Source organism: Harpia harpyja, chromosome 11 (genome assembly GCF_026419915.1).
Source record: "Harpia harpyja isolate bHarHar1 chromosome 11, bHarHar1 primary haplotype, whole genome shotgun sequence".
Lineage (NCBI taxonomy): Eukaryota > Metazoa > Chordata > Aves > Accipitriformes > Accipitridae > Harpia > Harpia harpyja.
The window spans coordinates 12,673,898-12,698,784 of record NC_068950.1 but is presented as its reverse complement, the minus strand read 5'-3'; the positions used below and the strand labels follow the sequence as shown (position 1 = coordinate 12,698,784).

The 24,887-nt window shown below is 40.2% G+C and overlaps 1 protein-coding gene across 2 annotated transcripts; it reads left to right on the top strand.

Moving 5' to 3' along the window:
• Nucleotides 1-38: 38 nt before the first annotated feature.
• On the top strand, nucleotides 39-24,641 carry TRMT1L (tRNA methyltransferase 1 like). 2 transcript variants are annotated; one of them, XM_052800736.1, is made up of 16 exons: nucleotides 39-271; nucleotides 5,022-5,174; nucleotides 6,350-6,412; nucleotides 8,353-8,466; nucleotides 9,519-9,583; nucleotides 10,110-10,239; nucleotides 13,286-13,409; nucleotides 15,054-15,133; nucleotides 16,208-16,454; nucleotides 17,378-17,590; nucleotides 18,871-19,061; nucleotides 20,421-20,499; nucleotides 21,892-22,058; nucleotides 22,732-22,791; nucleotides 23,211-23,337; nucleotides 23,453-24,641. In XM_052800736.1, the coding sequence occupies exons 1-16, from the start codon at nucleotides 151-153 to the stop codon at nucleotides 23,766-23,768; spliced, it is 2,250 nt and encodes a 749-aa protein (XP_052656696.1). In that variant the 5' UTR covers nucleotides 39-150; the 3' UTR covers nucleotides 23,769-24,641. The 2 variants fall into 2 exon arrangements, with proteins under 2 accessions (XP_052656696.1, XP_052656695.1); XM_052800735.1 differs by having other exon boundaries at nucleotides 6,350-6,460.
• The last annotated feature ends 246 nt before the right edge of the window (nucleotides 24,642-24,887 follow it).

Sequence of the window (24,887 nt, the reverse complement as noted above, 5' to 3'; positions counted from 1 at the left end):
GCCGGGCCGCCGCCGCCGCTGTGCCTCCCCGCCCACCTTCCTTCCCCTCAGCACCGCCCGCTCCCAAATAAGAGGCGTGTGGGTAGGGCAGCACGTCCCCCTACCTCGACTCTCCTGCTTTTGCCCACTGCTGGGCTGTCTCCGGAGAAGATGGCAGCGGAGGAGGCTGCGGAGGCCTCGCTGGCGCGGCTGTCCCCCGAGCGGAGGCAGCTGGAGCGGGAGGACGACGATGAGGAGAACCCCGAAGGCGGCGGCGAGACAGCAGCGCTCAGTGAGGGCTGGGCGGGGGGGGGGGGGGGGGGGCGGCGGACGACGTGAGCGGGCGGTGCGGTGGGAGCCAGGCCCTCCGTCCCCCTCTGAGAAGAGTGGCGCGGCGCCCGGTTGCTGCCCCACTTCCCGGGTGTACGCCGCCCCGCCGTGCCCGGGGGGGTGCTGAGGAAAGGCGGGCGCCATGCGGAGGCGCGGGAGGGAGAAGCACCTTGAGAGAACCCCGGTGTGGGGTTGAATTTATAGCTGGGCGCCTGGAGCCGCACTCGTGCCGTCTCCTTTCTTCCTCCACCTGCGCCATGAAACCCCTGCGAGGTGAACGAAGCCCGCTTTTCCCCGTTTTACTGACTTTGAGTAGAATTGGGCCGGTGCGGGGCAGGCGGTGAGGCCACACGTGCTCCTCGCGGCGGCCCGGCCCGGGGGCTGAGCCTCGGCGCTTCCCTCCGTGCTCGGGGAGCTTTGGAAGAGCGAAACCAGGAGCTTTTCCTCCCTTTAAATCTAATGAGATTTATGTGGTGGTGTTGGCGATGATCTTTTATGATTATTTCAAGCTCTGCTCCCGAAGGTGGCGTTACAAACCAGGGCCTGCGGGAGGTGGGATGGCGGCGCGGGTCCTGATGTAGGATCCTGCCAGCTACGCCAGATTGTCGTGAGTGAGTGGCTTAGGATCCTGCGCAGCTTTGAGGCAGCAGCAGTTTAAGATTTATTAGCACTATTGCGGTAAATCACAAGATTAAGTTATATGATTTTTAACAATACTTAATCATCAGCCGGGTATCTGAGTGATTTAATAAGATGTGCTATAATCCGCACTACAAAGTTTCCTAAATCGAATCACACACACACAGATATAGAGGTTAACCTGTGATGAAGATTTTTCTCTCTTTGCAATTGTAGTAAATTATTGGTACTAAGTGATCTTTGAAACTTCGTGAAATCTAATTGTAGTGAATTAAATTACTCGCTATTCTCCTTCATCAACATCTATCAGTGGATGATCTTTGAAATCCTTGCAAAATCTACTCTTCGAAATCCTCGCGAAATCTCCTGAGAGGCATCACAGCTCAGAGGGAGATACTGGGTCACAGCCTGCTGCAATGCCGCAGAGCTCAAAGGGTCTTAGGATTGCAAGATTATGACTTTGGTCAGTATATTTCTATTCTGGCCACAATTCTTATCTGGTAATTCTGCCACCTTCCAGGGTGTGCCACGATCCAGGCAGCAGGAGGTTCCAGAACAGTTAGGGAGTGCCTAGTAGTCCTAACTCGCTGTACCATAACCAGGAGAAGAAAGTACTAAATTGTCCCACTTTGCTGCACTTGTAGCCAGAACAAGAACCCAATGTTGGCAATGTGGACCAGGGGGTCTGCACCACCACAGATGGGGATGCAATGTGTGCCATGCCGTCTCTTCCCCAAACGTTTTCTCCTCAGTATTTTCTGCCAAATCTGTTTAAACTGGTTGTGCCAGTTTTCCAGCTGCACCAAATGTGGCATCGATGCCAGTCAGTTGCTACTGCAGTCTTACAGTTGAAGTGAACTGACTCTTCTAATAAAAAAAAAAAAAAAAGTATAGTTTAGGCTTTTTGATGCATTATGTTTGTGCATAGTCAGTGGTTCCGGACAGGCGTTTCAAAAATCATGCAATCTTCCTTCGGTCGCAGCCTGCTTTTCTTAATCATTTAGTGTGCAAGTTCACCTCTCTTCATGGATATATATACAAACTATATGTACATATATGCATACTCTATTTTTCAACCATTTTAACCTATACACTTGCTCTGAAGATGCAGACAGTCCAACTGTGGTGGACTTTGGTCACTCCTATGCTCTCACTACGCATTTTTCTAACTGTTTCCAGTTTTTCTCAGCACCGGTAGTCATAAGTCATTGTTCTTACAGATTTCTTACCACAAATCCTTTTACTTCATTTTCTTGCTGTCTTTCTATTAATAAAGCATATAGAAACTATCACCAGGCATCTTGCAACTTCTTATTGAGAAGTAGGCAGGAAATACAAGTCTGTCTCAGGTAAGCTGTCAGCTTAACAATAGATCTGTGAAAAATACAGCAGTGCTCTCTGAGTAGCAATGCTGGTCTTGATATATTTTAAGGTAGGTAGAATAATTTTACTCTATGCTTCTGTCTTTCTGAACAATTTCTCTAACCCCTGTCTTGAGGTATTCCTCTTTCTGTTTTTTTTTTTTTATAATAGCAAAGATTTGTATCCAACTGCAATGTTTAAAAGCAAACAAACAGAAAACCCCAGGTGAATCGTAAGAACTGCTATAAGATCCTTCCAGCCCTTATTCTGCCTTCAGTAGTGGCCAGGAGTAGATGGTTAGGGAAGACTAGCAGAACAGAGCAGCCATACATTAATGCATGCTCCAGAAATATCTTCAAACACAAACCGGTTTGTTACTCCTTATTTTCTTGAGCCAAAGGTCGTGGGTTTATATTTAAAATCCCATAGTGGATTTCTCTTCCATAAAATACTCAATTTGGCACTTGTAGACTGGCACTCATAGACTTGCAGCATCCGCAGCAGCCTGTGGCAGGGAGGTCTGCAGCATTAGCAGTAGGTCATGTAGAGAACATGCTCTGAATTTTCAGCTGATACCTCCATGTGGTGCATCCCAGTTTTTGTGTTGGAATAGACAGTGGGTGGTTTACTTGTGTGCTCTCTCTGCATCTCATGATCTTACAGATATCTGTCCTATCCAGGCTGAAAAGTCATAGCCTGCTTTGTTGCTTCTGAATAGCTAAGAAACATTGCCATAGCTTTGTTAGTTAGTGTCAGCCTTTTTTGAAACTTTCTTAGTTCTACCTGTCCCTTTGAAGCTTGGGGGATCAGGGGCCATACCCTTCAGTATGCAGACTGAGCATGGCTTTCTGCATCCTGTCCTAGCAGTTCCTAATGTCAGTTGGTGGGGAGAGGGATCCACGGCTTCTGAGGATTTATACCTCTTCCTTTTGTCAAAACTGTATTTTAAAATCACAAGGTGGTAGTCCTGACAGGTGATGCTCAGCTCAGAGTCCATGCATTCATATGTGAAATAAAAATCAGGGTTTTTTCCCCAAGTCCACTACTTGACTGTTTTTTGTCATTTTATTGCCCAATCACTCAGCCTCTTAAGTACTTTTTGAAATTCTTGAGTAGGCCTACCTCAGAGAAGTCATTCATTTGCAAATGCTGATGGCACCAGCACTTAACACTCGTCATGGCCCCCCTGAGGATAGCAAATTCCTTCCTTACTCCCCTCCCTTTTTCACATTGTTCAACTAGTCATGAACAGTTCTGTGGTGGGTTGACCCTGGCTGGACACCAGGTGCCCACCAAAGCTGCTCTATCATTCCCCCCTCCTCAGCTGGACAGGGGAGAGAAAATACAAATAATGGGCTCGTGGGTCGAGATAAGGACCAGGAGACATCACTCACCAATTACAGTTATGGGCAAAACAGACTCAGCTTGGGGAAAATTTACTTAAATTTATTGTCAGTCAACCAGAGTAGGGTAATGAGAAATAAAACCAAATCTCAAAACACTTTCCCTCCACCCCTCCCTTCTTCCCAGGCACAGCTTCACTCCCGGATTCTCTACCTACCCCCCCCCCCCCCCAGCGGCGCAGGGGGACAGGGAATGGGGTTTACGGTCAGTTCATCATGCGTTATCTCTGCCACTTCATCCTCTGCAGGGGCAGGACTCTTCACACTCTTCCCCTGCTTTGTCGTGGGGTCCCTCCCACAGGAGACAGTCCTCCACGAACTTCTCCAACGTGGGTCCTTCCCACGGGCTGCAGTTCTTCACGAACTGCTCCAGCGTGGGTCCCTTCCACGGCATGTGGTCCTTCAGGAGCACACTGCTCCTGCATGGGTCCCCCACAGGGTCACAAGTCCTGCCAGAAAACCTGCTCCATGGGCTCCTCTCTCCACAGATGCACAGGTCCTGCCAGGAGCCTGCTCCAGCACGGGCTTCCCACGGGGTCACAGCCTCCTTTGGGCACCCACCTGCTCTGGTGTGGGGTCCTCCACAGGCTGCAGGGGAATCTCTGCTCCGGCACCTGGAGCACCTCCTGCCCCTCCTTCGTCACTGACCTGGGGGTCTGCAGGGTTGTTTCCCCTGCATTTTCTCACTCCTCTCTCCGGCTGCGGTTTCTGTGTCCACCGCAACTTTTTTCCCTTCTTAAATCTGTTATCACAGAGGCGCTATCGCTGATGGGCTCGGCCTTGGCCGGCGGCGGGTCCGTCTTAGAGCTGGCTGACATTGGCTCTGTCAGACATAGGGGAAGCTTCCAGCATCTTCTTACAGAAGCCACCCCTGTAACCCCCCTCCCCCGCTACCAAAACCTTGCCACACAAACCAAATACAAGTTATAAACTTTGGTTTCCCAATTTTTTTAGCCTCTAGTATATTGTTATGAGTACTTGGACTCTTCCTTGCCTGCTTTGACTTGATAGCACTGCATTTTCCCAGAAAGTAACATGTAAATATTATTTTATTAACTTTAAACATCTGATGTTACAGATGGGCAAACAGTTATGTCTGTCCAGGATGGCATTATTTCACAGTGATTTCCAAGGATGAGTGATAATCTCTAAACATACTGTTTATATATTTATTTTGTCCTTCACACTTGTAGTAATTTTTGCCTATTAGAAGCACCAAATTATTGGAAACAAATTAATGTCTTTGTATAATTTGGTTATATCAACAACACTTTCACTGGGTTTTTTTGTTTGTTTGATTTTGTTAAGATGGCGTGGTTGTCCCTGGAAACGAGAAAAGCAACAACCTGGATGTGAAAGTTACTGAGTCAGAATTGGAAACTGAAGGAAAAGGAACGGAGGAAGAATCCACAAGGGAATCTGATAGCAACATTTTGGATGTATCATCTGATTATCCAAGAGGTTTGCTAATAAACTCTTAAGAATATTTGTGTTGTGTGCTTGAGGAAAGGAAGAGAAAAGGTAGATATAGTGGGGAAGAAAGCTAAACGGAATGTGTGAAATCTCATTTTCCATACATCCGATAGGTATGGATACTTTTTCCCATGCATCTGAACAAAATATTTTCCTAAGGCTTTGGAAATCTCTTTCAAAAGAGATGCCATTTTCCCCTTACTAACATTTCTAGAAATCACTGTGGAAATTTGCACATACACAGTGACAGAAGAGAAATCAAGGTTAGATGAGGTATGAGCTACATCAGGCTCTGATGCTAGAAGTACCACAGAGAGCAGAGAAAATCTATTGTATCTAAGTGCAGAAACTAAAAGCTAGGAATTGCTTTTAACCCTAGCTTTAAAACTCACCTCTGTATCTTGAGCACATTGATCAATTGCCATCTTTGTTTTACACAAGAAAACCTGAAGACTAATCTTGTAAAAACATCATAAAGGTTTAAAATCGCTACAGAATCAGTGTAACTGTATACTGGGATGTTCTGTGTGCTGAAACCAATAAAGCTGATTTATTGGATAAGCTAATTCTCTTGTTTTTAGCAAATTCTCCTCTGCTCCCATTGACTGATAAGTTGAAAAATCAGGAGGTAAATTTAAAGGTTAAACAGCCTCCTAAGGGGGTGAGGGGGAAGGTGGTAGAATTTTAATATATCCTGGCTATACAGTGAATAATTGTTATTGACAATTGGTCCACTTCTAGCTGATATTTTAGTTTTGCCAGACAGTTCATAGGATGTTTTTATACTGCTCTGTGCACGATTTGCATTCACTAATGATGCCGAGCAGTAAATTCAGGAGTAAATGGAATGTGACTTGATCTTTGCAGTTTGTTTTTTCAAATGAAGGTCTTTCCAATTTGAGAGATTTGATGTGTGTCAGCATTAAAAAGCAAGTAGAAATATATGGAAATATTTGGATCTTATCAAAGAACCATTCTGGGGATTAATTTTGCAGTCATTCCTTCTACCTTGGAAGTTAACAGATACAGACAGGTATTCCAGTTGGTATTACAGTGATTCTTTAATAGTGTTAGATTTGAAATGATGCATAGAAAAACAGCAGTAAACTAAAAATAATTTTTTAAGTGACAATGTTTATCTTCTAAATATCTCTGCTTTTCAGAGAAACATATTTCAATTCAAAGACATCTTGCTGATCTAGAGAAACTAGCTGACCTGAAAGAAGGTGAGTTTACCATGGCAGTATCTGAGACCACAGATCTTCATGTTACAGGTATTTACATTTTTTCTTAGTTTTTATTTTTAATACACTACATGTATTTATAATGCTTGAAGACTAGGGGTTTCACAAAAAATAGGTTTATGATTTGTTGCCTTGCTTATCAAATGTTGTACTTCCTTCAGTAAACTCAAGGTCTTAATGATTCCTTTCCATCTTTTTCCTCTGCATTGTAGCATTTCTAACATTGGCAGTGTGCATGGATCAGCAAAATGTTAATTTTAGCTATACATCAGCAGTTTAGTCTCATTTTTATTTTACTTCAAGTGCCATGAAAACATGGAACCCAATTGTTGTCTTTGCAGTGTTTAAATATCAGTTTAAATAAATATGTGTTCTATTTTTGATTTTTTTTTTTTTCCCCTGCTCTGTATTCATTTCTGATCCAGATGTATATTGGAGGATTGCTTTTAAGACTGTGAAGTGGTTTTATTACAACTTTTAGTTTTTCTCTGATTACATGTATGTATTTAGTGCTGGTAGTGGCAGCCCTTGCAACTGAAACTAGTTCTTATTCACAGATGAAGAGAAAGATCAGGGTCCACATAGGCTCTGCATCATATGGCTCTTGTGCCTTAATAATCTTTTAGAGTGGCCACTGATGGAAATAATAGCCTACCTCTATGTCTGTTTAATTTTACTAACAAATATGCCAAAAACTTCTATAGAGCATTTGTTCCATTTTTAATGAGGAGATGGATCATAAGTATCTCATAAGTCTGGTACTTGTAGCTGTTGCTGAGCCAAGTTATATGTAAATCCACGGTAGTGACAAGAAACTCATTATTCCCTTGCCTATTCTCATAGTAATTTTTTTTCTTCTGCCATGGATGTAGCATTTTTCTGCCATGTGTGTTAATGGACTGACTTGTATTTATTACCATCGCCTTGTGTATTTGATACTTAGTAAATCATAATTCAATAAAAGAGGCTGATCAACAGTAGAGAACACTGGTGATTTATTTGGTGAGCTGTAGGCTGCCTCTGTGGGCTTCAGTGGCATGGGACTCTGCATGGACATAGTAATCCACTCATAAAAAAAGTCATAAAAAAGGAATTTTACTGTTGTGCAAGCCTACGATACATAATTGTTATTACAGATGGCCCGTGTTGTGTGGCATGTTTCAGTATTCATCCTGTACTATTCTAACACATAGAAGCTTTTCTGCTAAATTCTGCATGGGGGTTGTTTGACATTCAGTAGTCTTAAGACCCAGCAGCAGATGTATGCGTATTCTGATGCGTAATTCCTATGTACAGCTCTACAATGTATGTCTCCCAATAGCTAGTTTTTATTTAGGTTAGTACTTCAAGTGCTTCAACACCTTTGATGTCAGATAATCTTGCCTTTGCTTTTTTGTCCCTTATGCAGGATTTCCAAGAAGAAAAATTGTTTTAATATAGAGTACATTATCTTTTTTGCAGCTTAAAAAGATAGCGGGTGCTTGTTTTATCTAAAAGATTCAGGAGGAGGAAAGACAGATTTTTGTTTTAACCTCTTCAATTGGGTTGGTGGGTTTTGGGTTTTTTTGAAACATTGCAAGTCTGTAGCCTTCATCTATAAAATTCTGCAATACTCTTCAGAAGTTGTATTAGCTTCATGTTGCTGGAGTAAAAAATATTAGGAAACAAAACTTAAAGGTTGTAGAAGTTAATGATCTTTAGAGTAATAGTGGTTCTTGTCTATATTCTATGGAGTAGAAAGAGGCAATCGATAAATTTTCAGTTTGTGTATGCCTGAAATAGAATATACCCTGGGGAATTTATCTTTTAACTGCCATTAATAGTACCTTCATTCTTTTTTCTCTTAGCATGCATCTCTATTAACATGAGTGGCAACTGCATTTCATGTGTTTCTCGTACTTTATGGTTATTTGTATTTTCAGATGAAAAGAAGCCTTGTCCATTGTGTCCTGAGGAGAAATTCAAAGCTTGCTATAGTCATAAACTCCATCGTCACCTTCAGAATTTGCACTGGAAAGTTTCTGTTGCATTTGAAGGTAATGGCAATCATTTGAATAGTAAATACAATAAGAAATTGTGGACATGTAGGACATTGTTCTGTGTTTCATCTTTTTAAATTCCTCTTGACGTAAGCATCTTGTTACCAGCTCTGAATTAGAACTATATTTTGACCTAATGAATTTTGACCTGCGATGTAAAATGTAAATGTAAAATAGCTCCGTATTCTTCTACATGCCAAAATAGTTACAGTTGTGCATTTTCTCACTTAGAAAAAACCAATTGCTTAGCATGTGATGAAAATTACTATAAAATTTAAAATACATATATCATGAAAATTACTTTAATAAAAGTTTTGGTAATATTGTTAATAATCAGAGATGCACAAGTGTGCGCGGTCATTTTTGGTTCATCATAAAGATTCCATGGTTTCAGATAGATATTTAAAGTATTTATTTAATATCAATATTTAGTAGCCTTATCTGTTTTTTAACAGACTCTGTTATCTGCTTGTAAGATGCATTAAAATCCCTACAAGAAGTTAAAGAAGGAAAAGAAAGTGAGCAGTATGTGTCTTTTAAAGAACTAGGTGTATGGGTTTGTGGGAAATAAAATGACTAATTAGAAGATGGACAAGATTAAAGTTAAATTAAAAATTATCTGACTGGAGTTCTGGTTTTGCATGCATTAGCAGGTGTCTTTGTTTTTCTTTAAACTGTGGAACGTAAGTTTTATAGGAGTCTTCACACAAGTCTTTTAGCCAGGTAACAATACTTTTGTAAAATACTCACAAGTACTTTTGAAAATTATATACTGTATAGCCTGAAGACTTGACGTAGCTTTGTAGGATGCTAACAGACTTATTAAAATGAATTGCCTGTATGTAATTGTTGTGCATTTTAAAATTTAAAATGTATAATTAGCTGATAAATTTCCCTGTGCAGGGGGTGAATGTACCAAATAATTGGTGATGTTCTCTTATTGCTGTCTTGCGGCAATATTTGGGAATCTTAAATGAGACCACGTGATACAGGACATATATATTCTGTTTACTTACTGTACTGTGATGTGACAAGAATTTGTGTTCCAGGGTACAGAATGTGCATCTGTCACTTACCTTGTCGTCCAGTAAAACCAAACCTCATTGGAGACCAGGTAAAAATGCTGAATCACAGAAAAATTTGTTACCCTACCAAGTGGGGGAAATGGGTGATTTAGGGGAACTTTTGTGATCTCCTTTAGTCACAAAATATGTCTTGCTAGTCGGGGCAGGATACCAAAAGCTTATTGGTCCAGAATATAAGTAGATGTATCTCTCTGTTATTTTGGCGGGTAGCTGCCTGGATTGTATAAAACACTGTCACACTGGAGTAAACAGCAGCTTTGTGGAAGAGATGAAGGGTTCATTAGGCCAGGTGATGGATGGATGCTTTTCAGTTCCTTCCCTGTGTGCTGAGTGTATAGAGTATTGGTAGAGTTTAACTGGTTGTGGTGCTGTGGCAGGATAGCTGTGCTGTGCTGGCTCTGTGGGTATGATTATTTACAGTCCCTGTGGCTGTAGATTCAAAATATTTTGTATGCGTTAGAGGTAGCAGACAGATGACTTCTTCATATGCCTGTGTTCAGGTATAGTTCTACTTTAACCATGTTTATGTATTCCGAAACTATGCATATTTTACAGACATTTTCAAAGATGGGAGCCCATTACCATTGTATCATCTGTTCAGCAACTATCACACGAAGGACTGACATGATAGGTCATATTAATCGTCATGTGAATAAAGGAGAAACTGAATCAAGGTTTATTACAGGTAGGTTCTTACATAAAACATTTAATCTGTTTATACTATGTAGCATATGCAGTAACTATGATATGTGGGTGAGAGACATGAGAAAAATTCTGAAACAGATTTAGCTTTACTAATGAGAAATCTGCCCTTATTATTTCAGAACTGGTTTTTTCCCTCAAAGATGTAGCAGTGTTCTGATTTAGTCTCTGCATTGACCAGTTACTCTGTTCTTATTGATAAATAATACTGCCTTCACAATTAGTTTAATGTTGTAAATACAGGCTTCTGTGTCTCCAAAAGAATGGGGGACATGGCATCCATAAAACAAAATCTGTACAGAGAATTTCATGCCTCTGTATTTCGCTGTCTGTCTTCTTAAAACAATCTGGAGTAAATATAAAAATCCTTTGGTTATTATTCAAAATGCATCAGCATGGGTTCACAAATCAAGATGATGTTTTTTTCAGTCCCGAAGAGTTGTTATAGAGGTGTCAATAGTTCTTTGGTAAATTACAATCCTACCTGACTTTCTCCAGAACTAGACTTTTGTTTCTAAACTTGGATAAACTAAATTGAAAACTTTCTAAATAATTAGAATGCTAAATTTTGAAAATTAATTTTATTTCCTTTATTTTTGCAAGTTGTCTGTTCTCTACAGCGGTTAAGTAAAAAGCACATAATTGATTAGCTGGTGTGTAAAAATTGAGGGTTTTTTGCTACAGCCCAGACTGTAGCTGTTGAAAATTAGTCTGATTGCTTTTTCTCTGTGTCGTGGTTTAACCCCAGCCAGCAACTAAGCACCACACAGCCACTCACTCGCTTCCCCCCCACCCACTGGGATCGGGGAGAGAATCAGAAAAAAAGTAAAACTTGTGGGTTGAGATAAGAGCAGTTTAATAGAACAGAAAGGAAGAAACTAATAATGATAATAGTAACAATAATAAAATGACAATAGCAATAATAAAAGGATTGGAATATACAAAACAAGTGATGCACAATGCAATTGCTCACCACTTGCTGACTGATGCCCAGTTAGTTCACAAGCAGCAATCCCCCCAGGCCAACTCCCCCCAGTTTATATACTGGACATGACGTCCCATGATATGGAATACCCCTTTGGCCAGTTTGGGTCAGCTGCCCTGACTGTATCCCTTCCCAACTTCATGTGCCCCTCCAGCCTTCTTGCTGGCTGGGCATGAGAAACTGGAAAATCCTTGACTTAGTATAAACATGTTGTGGTTTAACCCCAGCCAGCAACTAAGCACCTCGCAGCCGCTCACTCACTTCCCCCCACCACCCAGTGGAATGGGGGAGAAATCCGCGAAAATAAGTAAAACTCCGTGGGTTGAGATAAGAACAGTTTAATAGAACAGAAAAGAAGAAACTAATAATGATAATGGTAACACTAATAAAATGACAATAGTAAAATAAAAGGATTGGAATATACAAGTGATGCACAATGCAATTGCTCACCACCCGCTGACCAAGGCCCTGTTAGTCCCTGAGCGGTGATCCCCCCACCCCCACTCCCCCCAGTTTATATACTGGGCATGACATCACATGGTATGGAATATCCCTTTGGCCACTTTGGGTCAGCTGCCCTGGCTGTGTCCCCTCCCAACTTCTTGTGCCCCTCCAGCCTTCCTGCTGGCTGGGCATGAGAAGCTGGAAAATCCTTGACTTTAGACTAAATATTACTTAGCAACAACTGAAAACATCAGTGTTACCAACATTCATCGCATACTGAACTCAAAAACAGCACCATACCAGCTACCAGGAAGACAATCAACTCTATCCCAGCTGAAACCAGGACAAAACACTATTTAGCAACAACTCAAAAGATCAGTGTGTTGTCAACATTCTTGTCATCCTAAATCCAAAACATAATACTATACCAGCTACTAGACAGAAAATCAACTCTATCCCAGCCAAAACCAAGACACTGTCTCTGTGTAGATGTATGGTTTTTATCTAGATACAATATAGTAAAGATGATCCTGGGAGCTATGAGGATCACCCTTCTTTCTGTTACCAATATGTGGTTTAGGAATAGTAGGTTAGTGTTCGGGCATCAGTTTGCATGTCTGAGAAGCGATAGTAGTACCATCCATACCATATTCCATACCTTTAACTTAAATAGAGTTTGTGTTGTGAAATACATTAATCTCTGTATGGTTCTCTTCAGAGCTGTAAGTAAAGAATGGCCCATTTGTCATTTTTTAACAAAATGCATGTGGCTATTTTTCTTCACAGGGAGATGAGAAATCCAGAGGTCAGGTATTTCATGTTTTGTAGGCGCTTCAGCAACACTTGGGGGCTATGAACGTGGAGTGCATGGTAGAGCTGTTCACAGATAGGTAGTCTGTGTATTTGAAAGCACTGAGAGATAGGCAGGCTGAGCACTGGAAGGTATCTATCTACTTGATAGCTAACAAATTTTTCCTGGTTGTTCCTGGGTAAATTTTGCTACTGTTAGACTGGGGATAAATTGCTCAGGAATGACAGCATGTCAAATCAGAAAGCTTGTTTTGCCACAGACCACTTTATAAAAAGCTTAAGTGCTGAAGTTGTCCCCATGCTTGTACTGTCTATACACATTTCATAAAGCTGTTTGATAACTTACAGAGATTAGATCCAGGATTTTGAGGATTTTTGCAGTTCATTATATACATTCAGGACTATGTTAATAGGGTTTTAATTAATTAGCAATATATTATGTTCAAATATGTGAAACAAATGTGCTAAGCCTCAGGCTCAGGGGCTTGCTTTCTTAAATTTGAGTGGATACATAGGAGTGCAACCGAGAAACAAATGGGGTGCTTTATGGGATGAAAATTGTGGTAGAGCTTGATCCTTATCTGCCACTGTTAGGACTAGAAGATAAATTGTTGCCTGCTTTTTTTTCCCCCCACATACTTGTTAACTGATCCATGTGCTAGTTGGATTACAGCATAACCCAGAATTCTTGCTATATGGAAGCAAATTTTCAGTTTAATTTATCAAATGTGCTAACGTTAATTTCAATTCTCACTAACTCTTTCCTTCCCCTGCAATTACTTTCTTTTAGTTCCTGCTCCCAAGTCTTCTCATGAAGTGCTGAAAGAGTCGGCCACAGATGTGCAGGTTCTTCCCAACTACTCCACACCTCAGAAAACAGATTCCTATTTTAATCCTAAAATGAAACTCAACAGGTAAGAGAACAGGGAGTAGGAGGATGTGCCAGAGGTGTGGTGAGTTTGTAGTGAAAAATACTCATGCGTTTTGAAAATCAAACCCTGTGAAACTTGGGTTCAGAGGGTGGGAGAAGTAGTTTTCCATCAGAAAACTCGTCTTGACAAATAATATTTAAACCCAAGAACACTATGGGAAATACTGTCATTTCTGAAGCAATTAAGTATTTTTCTGTAATGAGTAGTTTATGGAGAACAGGATTTAAAAGGAGCACACTTGGAAACTAACTTCATTGTATACACTTAAGATGTTTTTCTGTGAATCTCCACAAGATACTATGCATAGTCACTGCTCGCTCTCCTCTAACTGAACAGCAGCATACCTGTAATTCACAGGTTTCGTATTCTAGGCCTTTTTGTCTTGGGACTCAGATTCTCTCAAGTGTCTTCTCATTATTGCATTTAAAACAATGAAGGAAGAAACATGATCTTTTTTTAAGGAGAGTCATGAATGGTGTCTGCACGACAACTTAAAGGTGCAAGCATTGACACCGATGCATGGGACTGCACTTCAGCCCGTGCTGACCCCTCATGTTCTCAGTGCTGTTAGTATTTGAGCTTCCGGGTTTAAAGTTAGCTCAGTGTCATGGTTTAACCCCAGCCAGCAACTAAGCACCTCGCAGCCGCTCGCTCACTTCCCCCCACCACCCAGAGGAATGGGGGAGAAATCCGCGAAAATAAGTAAAACTCGTGGGTTGAGATAAGAACAGTTTAATAGAACAGAAAAGAAGAAACTAATAATGATAATGGTAACACTAATAAAATGACAATAGTAAAATAAAAGGATTGGAATATACAAGTGATGCACAATGCCATTGCTCACCACCCGCTGACCAAGGCCCTGTTAGTCCCTGAGCGGTGATCCCCCCACCCCCACTCCCCCCAGTTTATATACTGGGCATGACATCACATGGTATGGAGTATCCCTTTGGCCACTTTGGGTCAGCTGCCCTGGCTGTGTCCCCTCCCAACTTCTTGTGCCCCTCCAGCCTTCCTGCTGGCTGGGCATGAGAAGCTGGAAAATCCTTGACTTTAGACTAAATATTACTTAGCAACAACTGAAAACATCAGTGTTACCAACATTCATCGCATACTGAACTCAAAAACAGCACCATACCAGCTACCAGGAAGACAATCGACTCTACCCCAGCTGAAACCAGGACACTCATACATCTGTGAAAGCTAAGGCATGCCTCTGAAGAAGGCCACTGCAACTAAGGTTATGGCCATGTCTAAAAGAACAAGGCCTGTTCCTCAACAGAGTAGAATTTCATCGCTCTACAGTAACTTCTGACATCTTTTTAAACACAGAGCCATTAGTAGGGTAGTACCAGATTGTGCTAGGATAGTAAGAAAAACACTATTTACTTTTGAATGCTAGCCACTTCTTCCAGTAAGTTGATTCAGGATCTTGCCTTATAAATATCCTGCTGTAGAATTAAACTTTTAAAGGTAGCTGAGGTTTTTGATAAACAATTCTTCTGTGTAAAAGGTAGAGTTTAGCTTACATGTTCTAGTATTATGTTCAAGGGAAATAAATAAGGAAAAGGAAGGAAAAATATTTTCTCAACTTATTTACTATGACCATTCTTTTTTATTTTCAAGGCAATTGATATTCTGCGCACTAGCTGTTCTAGCTGAGGAACGTAAACCGATAGAATGTTTGGATGCTTTCGGTGCCACTGGTAAAGTCAATTTCTTTAATCTTTTGGCTAATACCCAATAGTATGAAGATGCAGATATCGGTTGTAACTGACAACGCATATTCAAAAATAATGTGAGTTACACAATAATTTTCTTCCTTATGCAGGCAGTCATTAGCTTCCATATAAAAAAACCAGCCATCAAGAGCCTGGTATTAGGCCTTTTTTTAAAAGACTGTAAATAATACTAAAGTTTAGTGGTCTCCTTTACAATCAGTTGCCTTAATGTCCATGAAATGGCATCTTCCTAAACTTGCATCCAAGTCACAGATCTCTTTTAGTCACAAGAGTCTGTGGAATTCGGCTGTAAAATCAACCTGCAGTTTAAAAATGGTGATGAATCCAAGCTTCTTTATCAGAATCATCTCTTAATTGATTACAAAAATTCTGAACATGAACTAAATGTAAAGTAGTTATATCAATGTCTATTAACCATTCGGAACAAAAATCTGAAGAGATCTGGATTGTTGCCTCATCAGCCACCTACTGCAAACTTAAGGTCGTAGTTGAGAACAGCAGTAACTGCTTAGTATTTTGCATTAAAATTCTTTATAATGAATTTATCACCATTCTGAACTTGGCCAGACTTCACAAGTGCATCCTGTCCTCAATTCTACAATGTAGTCATAGACTTTACTACAGAAGTCAGCAATAAACACTTGGAGGCAGCCTAAAAATCTTCGCAGTACCTATTCTCATGTTTATGTTTTACGGTGGTTTGTCACAGGACTCTGTCTGCTACACTGGAGTGTTAAACAAGCCAAGGGGCTTTCCTGCAGATTGGGGGTCCAGCCTGCTGGAAAAATCTTTTGGTCTATAGCCCCAGTTATCATATAAGAAGGTGACAAGCAGACCGTTCCTTTACATAGCCCATTGTCACTCTGTGCTGAGGCAGAAGGTCACCAACACGTTTTTGCAGGAACATGACAAAATTTGCATCACACACACTTCTGTATTATAAGCATTTAAAAGGATGAATTTTTTTCTTGGCGATTTCAGCGACTTGGAAACCAACTCCTTATTCTATCACGGAGTTACAGTTCTGTCTTTCCTTAGGTATAATGGGATTACAATGGGCAAAGCATCTCAGAAGTTCTGTGAAGGTTACAATTAATGATTGTAATGAAAATTCTGTGACAATGATTCAGGAAAACTGCCATTTAAACAAAATGAAGGTGAAACTGCACACTAAGGAACAAGACTATGATGAAGCTATGGGAGATGGAGGAGAAAATAGTGACACCATTGAGGTGACAAAAATGGATGCCAATGTTATAATGCATTTGAGATCATTTGATTTTATGTAAGTGTTGAATGTTTCTGTTAATAATTTTCTAGTTTGATAATGACACACCCCACCCTGTCTCCCAGTATATGATTATTTGGGGAAGTTGGAATGAAAGAAATAACCAACAGTCACTTGGTATTTTAAATGTAATTCTGTTGTCCCAGCAATGGTGTGGGAACAGACTTTAATGTTAAATGTTTTAGAGATCGCTGGAAAAATATGAAGCCCTTCTGACATCCAGAATGGACTACAAATGTACATGAAAATTTTAAGCCAAACTTTTGATAGAGAAATGTCAAATCAGTCTTTTTTTTTTTTTTCTTCTTAAAACTTTTAATTAGTTTAAAACTCATACCTTTGCATCTTGTTGTGTAGGACTTTATTGCACCTCTTGTTTTAATTGATTTTGCAGCATATTCATTTTCAATTAAAGTAGGCTAATTCTTCCAAGTTGGTTTTATAGATGCGTACATTCTAAACCTATACAGATGTCAAAATAAGTGATCAGATTTTTTTTTTTATTGATTAACATCCAGATCTAAGCAGCAGGTATTCAGGTTGAAAATTAGGCTAATTATTTAGTACATAAACTGGAATGCATACATTTGAAGATATTTTTGTTTTTAGAAGTTTCCCTTTGTTTTAAGGAGGAAGGTAAGCATCAGGCCAATATTCTTATAACTTGAATTAGTCAGTCAGTCAGGATGCAAAAGTACTTGCTGGCTTTGTGGTGATGTGTATTTTCCAGCACAGTGCTTCCCTGGCTCTTGCAAGTATTCCACAGTAATTCATGAGAGGTGTGCTGTAAATTTTAGTCCCGTTTCCCCTTTTGTTTTAAATATGACCATAGGTGAAGATTATAAAATGGTGTTTTCCTCAGTTTGAAGCTAAACTCTTGAGCATTTATAGATACTCAGTGGTATTTCCTTTCTCTTCAGCCATTTGGATCCCTTCGGAACTTCTGTGAATTATCTGGATTCTGCCTTTAGAAATGTGAGAAATCTTGGAATTGTGTCACTCACGTCCACAGACATCAGTTCTCTGTATGCAAAGGCTCAACACGTTGCCCTGCGTCATTATGGATGTAATATTGTCAGAACTGAGTACTACAAGGAACTGGCAGCCAGAATAGTAATTGCTGCTGTGACAAGGTACTGCTAAATCAGCTCAAATTATGGTAAAAAAAGGACTAGAAAATCATTAGCAATAAAAAACTTGAGACTGCTGCTGTAGGTTGTACATGTTCAGTTTCCAGAATTCCCTAATTCTAAAAGCCAGACTACTTGATACAAAATTATTGTTTCATTTTTTATGTGTGCTGCTATGGGATAATGTAAATTTTAAACTAAAAGACTGGGCAAGGTGAAAATGCATAAATAGGGTAGGAGTTTGGGATGGTAGGGAGTTTTCTTGGTGTTGGGGAGAGACAGTAATAGAAAAACTAATACCCAGACTTGCCTGTCTGTGCAAACTCTTTTATTTCTCTGTCAATTTTGTCATTTTACTGCTGCATAGGACTCTGTCAATATTAATTAAGCTGCTTGAGTGGCTTCCAGCTAAGCATTACAGTTAGACTTGCTTCAGTAGAAACTGATGTTCACTTCAGATCCTTGTGCTCAAACTTAAAAAGATACACGTAATTACTAACTTGTGAAATTATTCATTTGCATGTAGATACTCTCAGTAAATTCAGTCTGTTAAATAAATGAAGACATAAAACCTGGTCCCTAATTTGGGGGAAAAAAGGTACAGGCAAGAGGATGGGACAACTTAACTGCTCGGGAAAGATTGGGAGGAAAATTAAGTGCGCAGAGGTCTTTCAGAATGCCAGAGCGCAAACACTGACCTGAATATGTTTAGATTTTACTTCTCTATCACGCTGCATATGTGAAGTTGCTCCTTGCAGAATATTCTCAGATACAGACATGCTGCTCAAGCAAAGTTTTAATTGTGTTCTGGGTTACATGCTCCAACTCCCTAAAGATTTCTTCTTCCTTCTCAAAGCTTATATTCAGGAACTGCTCACTTACCTTCCCACAGTCCTTATTAGTCAACATTCAATGATTTACCATCACGTGTGTCCCTCTACATTTCTGCTTTCTCGGATTTTCATTTAGTTTGTTTATATTTTTTGTTGCAATATCCTGGCTATAGGTAGGTTTTTGGATAGAAAGATGATGCAGGTGACAGACCAATATTTCTAGACGTGATAAAAAGAAGTAAAACAATATTTGCATAGCCTTACAGGCAGTAGACAAAACTAGGCACCTGAGAAACAACGCTTTCTCCTGATGACTTTCTTGGATCTTTAGTATCTCTTTTCTAGAACGTGGATGAGCTCAAGAATCTTCCAGGAGGTTCAGGTGTCCGTGGCAATCTTAGTCTGCTGATTTCAGTACAATGTGGTTTTGTGTTTGTTCTTCCTTCATAGAGCTGCAGCTCGCTGTAACAAAGGCATTGAAGTTTTACTTGCAGTAGCTCTAGAACATTTTGTTCTAGTAGTGGTCAGAGTTTTAAGGGGGCCATCCCCTGCGGATGATTCAGCAAAGAAAATAAGATACCTCATCCATTGCCAGTGGTGCGAAGAGAGAATTTTTCAGAAAGAGGGTAATATGGTAGAAGGTAAATGGCTTTTCCTTTGTACTTTCTAGAAGGTCCGATTCCTGTTTCTCCATTTTGTATTTGTTTAGGCCTTGTTTGTATCTACATCCCGTTAGTAAAGTAGTAATTCCCTTTAATGTAACAAGTGTATTGTATGAGGTGGAGAAGGTACCATGCTTTCTGGTAGTGGGCTAGATTAGTTGTCTGTATGGATTTTGCTGTAAATGTACTGGATTTGCTTCTAGACAGGACATATTCCAACTAGCTGTAGCTGCTGAAGCTGCCAGGATGCCTGATACGCCTATGGATCTGTCTTTTCAGTGAAGGGCATGGAAAGTGGGGCAGTCTTGGCTACCATTTGGTTCCTCCATACAGTGGCAGCTGGATAGATTTCAGTGTCAGATTGCTTTTCTACTGTTCATTTCAGTTACCTTAAAACGTAGTGGACTAAGCAGTATCACTTTCCCGTCACATGAGGGTGTATTCTGCCTGGCCTTGGGCAGTATCCATACATGCCTTATGGAAGTATGTCAGCAGGTGTGGTAGGAAAGGTATGCAACATTCCTGTAATTCATCTAACACTTGGTGGTAAATGAAGGCAGCCTCTAGGTTAAAAGTTGACTGTTTGTGGGCTGTCTCTATACACGAGTTAGCAGAGGTAGGAGACAAAAATTAAGCGAAGAGGTAGCTACTAGCCAGATGGTAGTTTGAATGAATATAAAAGGAAAAACCTTGTTTCAAAGTTACCGATTCTTGGATATCTAACTACTAACTGGTGGTGGTTTTGACTACCCTGCTCAAAGTCAGGTGCAGGAGCATGCAATGAGCTTGTTTAAAAAGATTAAAAAAACTTAGATATAAGTTTTAAGAACAGAAGTGAGTAACTGATGAGTACAGTGTTATGGTAGAGATCTTAATTAGTAAATGAATTGTTTTACTTAATGCCTTACTTGCAAGCGAGCTGACTTACAGCTTAGAAAACTTGTAGGTGGGCTATATTTTGTAGATGTAATTGGCTGATCTCTGAAAATTTTTTTGTTATTTACTGTTAACCTGGACAGCTACTTATCTAAGTGTAGGAAGGCTAACAATTTCCTTGTTACTTGAATTCTGCCAAGAAGCATAGGAATTATGTGGCTTTTTAGTTGGTTTTTTTTCCTTCAATGTTTTAACAATGAGTAAAGATCAAGTCATCAATCACTAAATTCTCATAAGCACTGCTTGGCAGAATTGAGAACAGTGTCACATTTCTGCTGTTGCTTGCCCTTCCAACTACCTCCGCTGAAGTAAGCTACTACTTCTGTCTATGTCATCTCTCTCCAGTAAAGTAGGCATTGCTGACTATTCCAAAACAACTTAAATCCTGTTTTTCTGTTGTAGAAAACCCTTATCAGCAGCTGCCTTGTGATTGTCACGGCAGTATGCCTGGGAAGACAGCAGTAGTTCTTGGTCCGCTCTGGTAAGTACAGAACACAATACCAGAATTAGAGAATTAATTTGGGTTGGAAGAACCTCTGGAGGTCAGCTATTCCATCATCCAATAAAAATGCAAGTCTTCTGGATATTTTAGCACTACAAAAGGTGCTATAGCAATCAGGAGGAATCCAGGAAACATTGAATTGATTTGAATTTAGTAGGGTATTCAGTTTTTGCTTTTGTTATCATAGACTTCAAACCAGTTAATAAATAATAAGAAATTTGCTTTAAACTTCAGATTCAGTGCAACTTACGTAATATGTCCTGCACAGGAGAACCTGGCTGTGTGTTCCTCTAGTTGCCAAATATTAAGCAACAGTTTATTACTTGATACTTGTGGAGAATTTATTTAGTAAATCCTTACATGTGCTGGTGGTAGTAAATAATACACTGCTTGATAATTAATACTTAAAATTTTCTCTTGTGAGAAACAAGAATAAATCCTTTTGTTAAGTCTTTTAAGACTTCTGTTTAAGCCTTTTCAAAGCAGTGTTAGGAATGATTGACAATTGACAGTACCTTTCTTCTGGGGGTTTGTCCCGGTTTCAGCTGGGATAGAGTTAATTGTCTTCCTAGTAGCTGGTACAGTGCTGTGGTTTTGAGTTAGGTATGAGAAGAATGTTGATAACACTGATGTTTTCAGTTGTTGCTAAGTAATGTTTAGTCTAAAGTCAAGGATTTTTCAGCTTCTCATGCCCAGCCAGTGAGAAAGCTGGAGGGGCACAAGAAGTTGGGAGGGGACACAGCCAGGGCAGCTGACCCAAAGTGGCCAAAGGGATATTCCATACCATGTGATGTCATGCCCAGTATAGAAATTGGGGGGAGTGGGGGCAGGGAATCGCTGCTCGGGGACTAACTGGGTGTCAATCAGCGGGTGGTGAGCAATTGCACTGTGCATCATTTGTACATTCCAATCCTTTTATTATTACTGTTGTCATTTTATTGGTGCTATCATTATTAGTTTCTTCTTTTCTGTTCTATTAAACTGTTCTTATCTCAACCCATGAGTTTTACTTCTTTTCCCGACCTTCTCCCCCATCCCACTGGGTGGGGGGGGAGTGAGTGGCTGTGTGGTGCTCAGTTGCTGTCTGGGGTTAAACCACAACAGGGTTAAATAACTTTCTCAACATAGTAGGGCAAGTCAGTGGTGGAAATAAAATTACCATTGTTAAGATCTTGATTTTTTTAACACAAGACCAATGTTACTGTCACTGGAAACAAAGCAATTCGATATTGCTAAGTTAAGAACACAGTCAGCCTGATGCAGCACATTGCAGTAATACAGTTGCTGATCAATTTGGGCAAGAGATTTTTACAGCAACTTTTTTGCTTTCATTAAGAAGTCTTAACTTTTTACTTGTCTTGTATTTCATAGGTCAGGAGCCCTCTTTAACACTGGATTCCTCAGAAGAATGCTGTTTGAGGCTGTCCAGTATGGTTTGGATGAAGCTCAGCCACTTCTGAAGACATTAGTTTGTGAAGCAGACTGCACAACTTTAAAACATTTTTCTATCCATAGTCTTTATGATGAGAACAAACAAGGTAAGAAAAATGGCAGACTCTTCACAAAAAGGACTGGCTTTGTGGTGATTTAGAGAGATATTGCTCTTTGACTACTAACAGCAGCGTATTCATTAAAAGGTCAAGAAATGTTTGTTGCTTGGAGTGCAGTGTGGGACTTGTCAGCTCTTATCAGATGGTCTTTGGTGCTGCAAAAAGAGTAGGAGCTGTCAGAGGCAGAGTGCTGGATTTAGACATCTTTAATCAGTATGACAGGTCCTAAACCAAATGAACATAATGCAGGCAGGGTGACTGCCATGAAATCCAGCATGTTCCCTGAAGGAGATGGAAATACTAAGCACCTGGTAGTTCTTTGGTGTATCCCAATCCCAGCCTGAAAGCATGTGCTGTTAGGAAGAGAGCGCTGCAGCTGTCATGCTCTGCCAACCCCACAGGGATTGCAAATCAGTGTGCCAAAAGAAATGGCTTTCTGTACGGGAATGCTGTTCTACTGTTAAATGAAATTGTATTTTGAATATCTCCTCTAAACACAAGTTACTGAGTTTGTAAGTAAAAGTTACCCATATGTATGCTTCTTACTACACTTCCTTCTTTAGGCCAGAATGTGGTATTCTTTCTTTCTGTTTAACCAAGGCATTTTGCCATTTTACTGTCTTTACAGTAGAATTAATTTTGACTTTTAATTGTATTCTAGAAGAGTGTGGCGTATATATTAAAACACCAAATACTTCTGCAGAATCCTACTTGGTACATGGTAAGTTGATCATTTTGGTGTCACTCTAGCAGTTTCAAATTAAACTATAGTTTAAGTGATGGCTAAGCCAACCTAGTGTTCATGTATTATTTTATATTTAACAATACTGGTACTCAGGATTTATTTTCCCACCGACTACTGATTTTACTTTACCTTCATCCAGAATCGTATTCACTGGTAAAATCAGAACGCTAAATACTCCACGAAGCCTTCTTGATTTCACTTTTTATTACTGAAAATGGCATGTTAATTAAATTCAGGCTAGATTTTAACTCTGTAAAATATTAGCTTATAAAAGCAGACACAAAAGTGTAGTTGCTGTGTAGCTTTTTTTGTATGTACTGTCTTTGGCTTCACTGGCAATTTTCGTGGCCTCACTGAATACTCAACTGGTTTCACTGGCATTTTTTGTGGTCCAGGAAAAAGAAAAAGCGATGAAGTGATTCGAAATGCAGCCAAGCGACAAAAATCTGAGAACAGTGCTGAGCACCCTGCATTTTACTACAATATCCACAGACACAGTATTAAAGGGATGAACATGCCAAAGTAAGGTTTTCATTTAAGTTCCAGTCTTAGATTACTATGACAACTGGTACATAACTTATATTGAATCAGCCTTATTAGCATTAACTCCTCTTTAAATGTTTGGGGCTTTTTTCAGGTTAAATAAGTTCTTAAACTATCTCTCTGAAGCTGGATACAGAGTAAGCAGAACCCACTTTGATCCTATGGGAGTTCGCACGAATGCGCCCTTGGCACAGTTTAAGACTATTCTTATGAAGTACAGCACTCCCACATACCTGGGGGGGCAGGCAGAAGGCCCTGTCCATCTACCTGAAGATGTCAAGGCAGGAGAACAGGTTCAGGCTGCTGCAGACAGCAAGGCAGGAGATGCCGAGTTTCTGGAAGATGACAAATCTGGAGTCGCTGCCGCCATGTTCACAGAAGACTACCCTACTCACTGTGGAGCTGATTAATGCAAATCCTTTTGTTAGTAGATCAGGATATTGCAGTCTTGCAAGCACACCCTGTTCAAGTAAGCCAGTACTTTTTACTAAACTGGATTTTGAAAACTTGAGTTGCCTGCTATTTTAATTTGGAAGGATGTTTTAGAATTATGTAGCAGAACTTAGCCCTGATCACAGCGTGCGTGGTCAAGGTACTGTTACTGTAGGAAGGTTTCGGAGACAGTTACTTGCTTTTACAGTCACATCCACTTTCACACTGAGGCACTGTGGCTGCTCCCGAGTCTTTGTTTAAGCCTTATTGCTAGCACAGAATTGTGGATGGGGCCAAAAGTCTTAAGCATTTCTGAACATGAGGTTAATATGAAACAGGCTATTCCTAAAATAAATCATTCCTAAAACCTGACTGGTTACAATTCAGAGGGAGGTCATGTTAAGATGATAAAATATCACAGGATAAAATGTGATCTGAGTTTAAGCAAGCCAGAAGGTCCTAACTCGGTGCACTTCTAACTCCAGATTGCATGTGTAATTTGGCATTCAGTTCTGTTTTCATAGTTCTGCCTACAAGCAAGGACCTAACATGAGTGAGAACAGAAAGGAATGGTTCCAAGACTGTTACTGAAACTTCAGTTTATAACCAAACTTTAGTGAATTGTGTTAGTCACCCTAGGTAGTTGTTTGTTCAGAGATTACATTTGGTTGTGTACTGCAAAAAGGTACAGCGACAAGGCACCACAAGTTGAAGTTCTAAGTGAAGTTTTGCTATGAGTTTGTCAATAATACAATCTTAGCTGTTAAAAAGATCTCTTCTGTGAACGAGCAAAGATGCTGTGTGTTGGTTCTGGTTTCCTTAAATATATGGCAGCATTCCAGCCAAATAAGCTTGACTTTGTCCTTTCTTTGCCCCGAACTTTGTTCAGATAGATACTTCCGTATATTTCACTTGAATTGGGAACAACAATCACAATTGAACTAGTCATTCCAGTTTTTCACAGGTTTGGTGTTCAACCTGGCCCCCAGTGTGAGGGGTTGTTATTCTTACTTATCCACATCTGAATCTTTACAGTAAGTGTTGCTTCTCTCTCATTGAGCGCCGACCAAGAGTAACAGGACTGATACGCTCCTGGT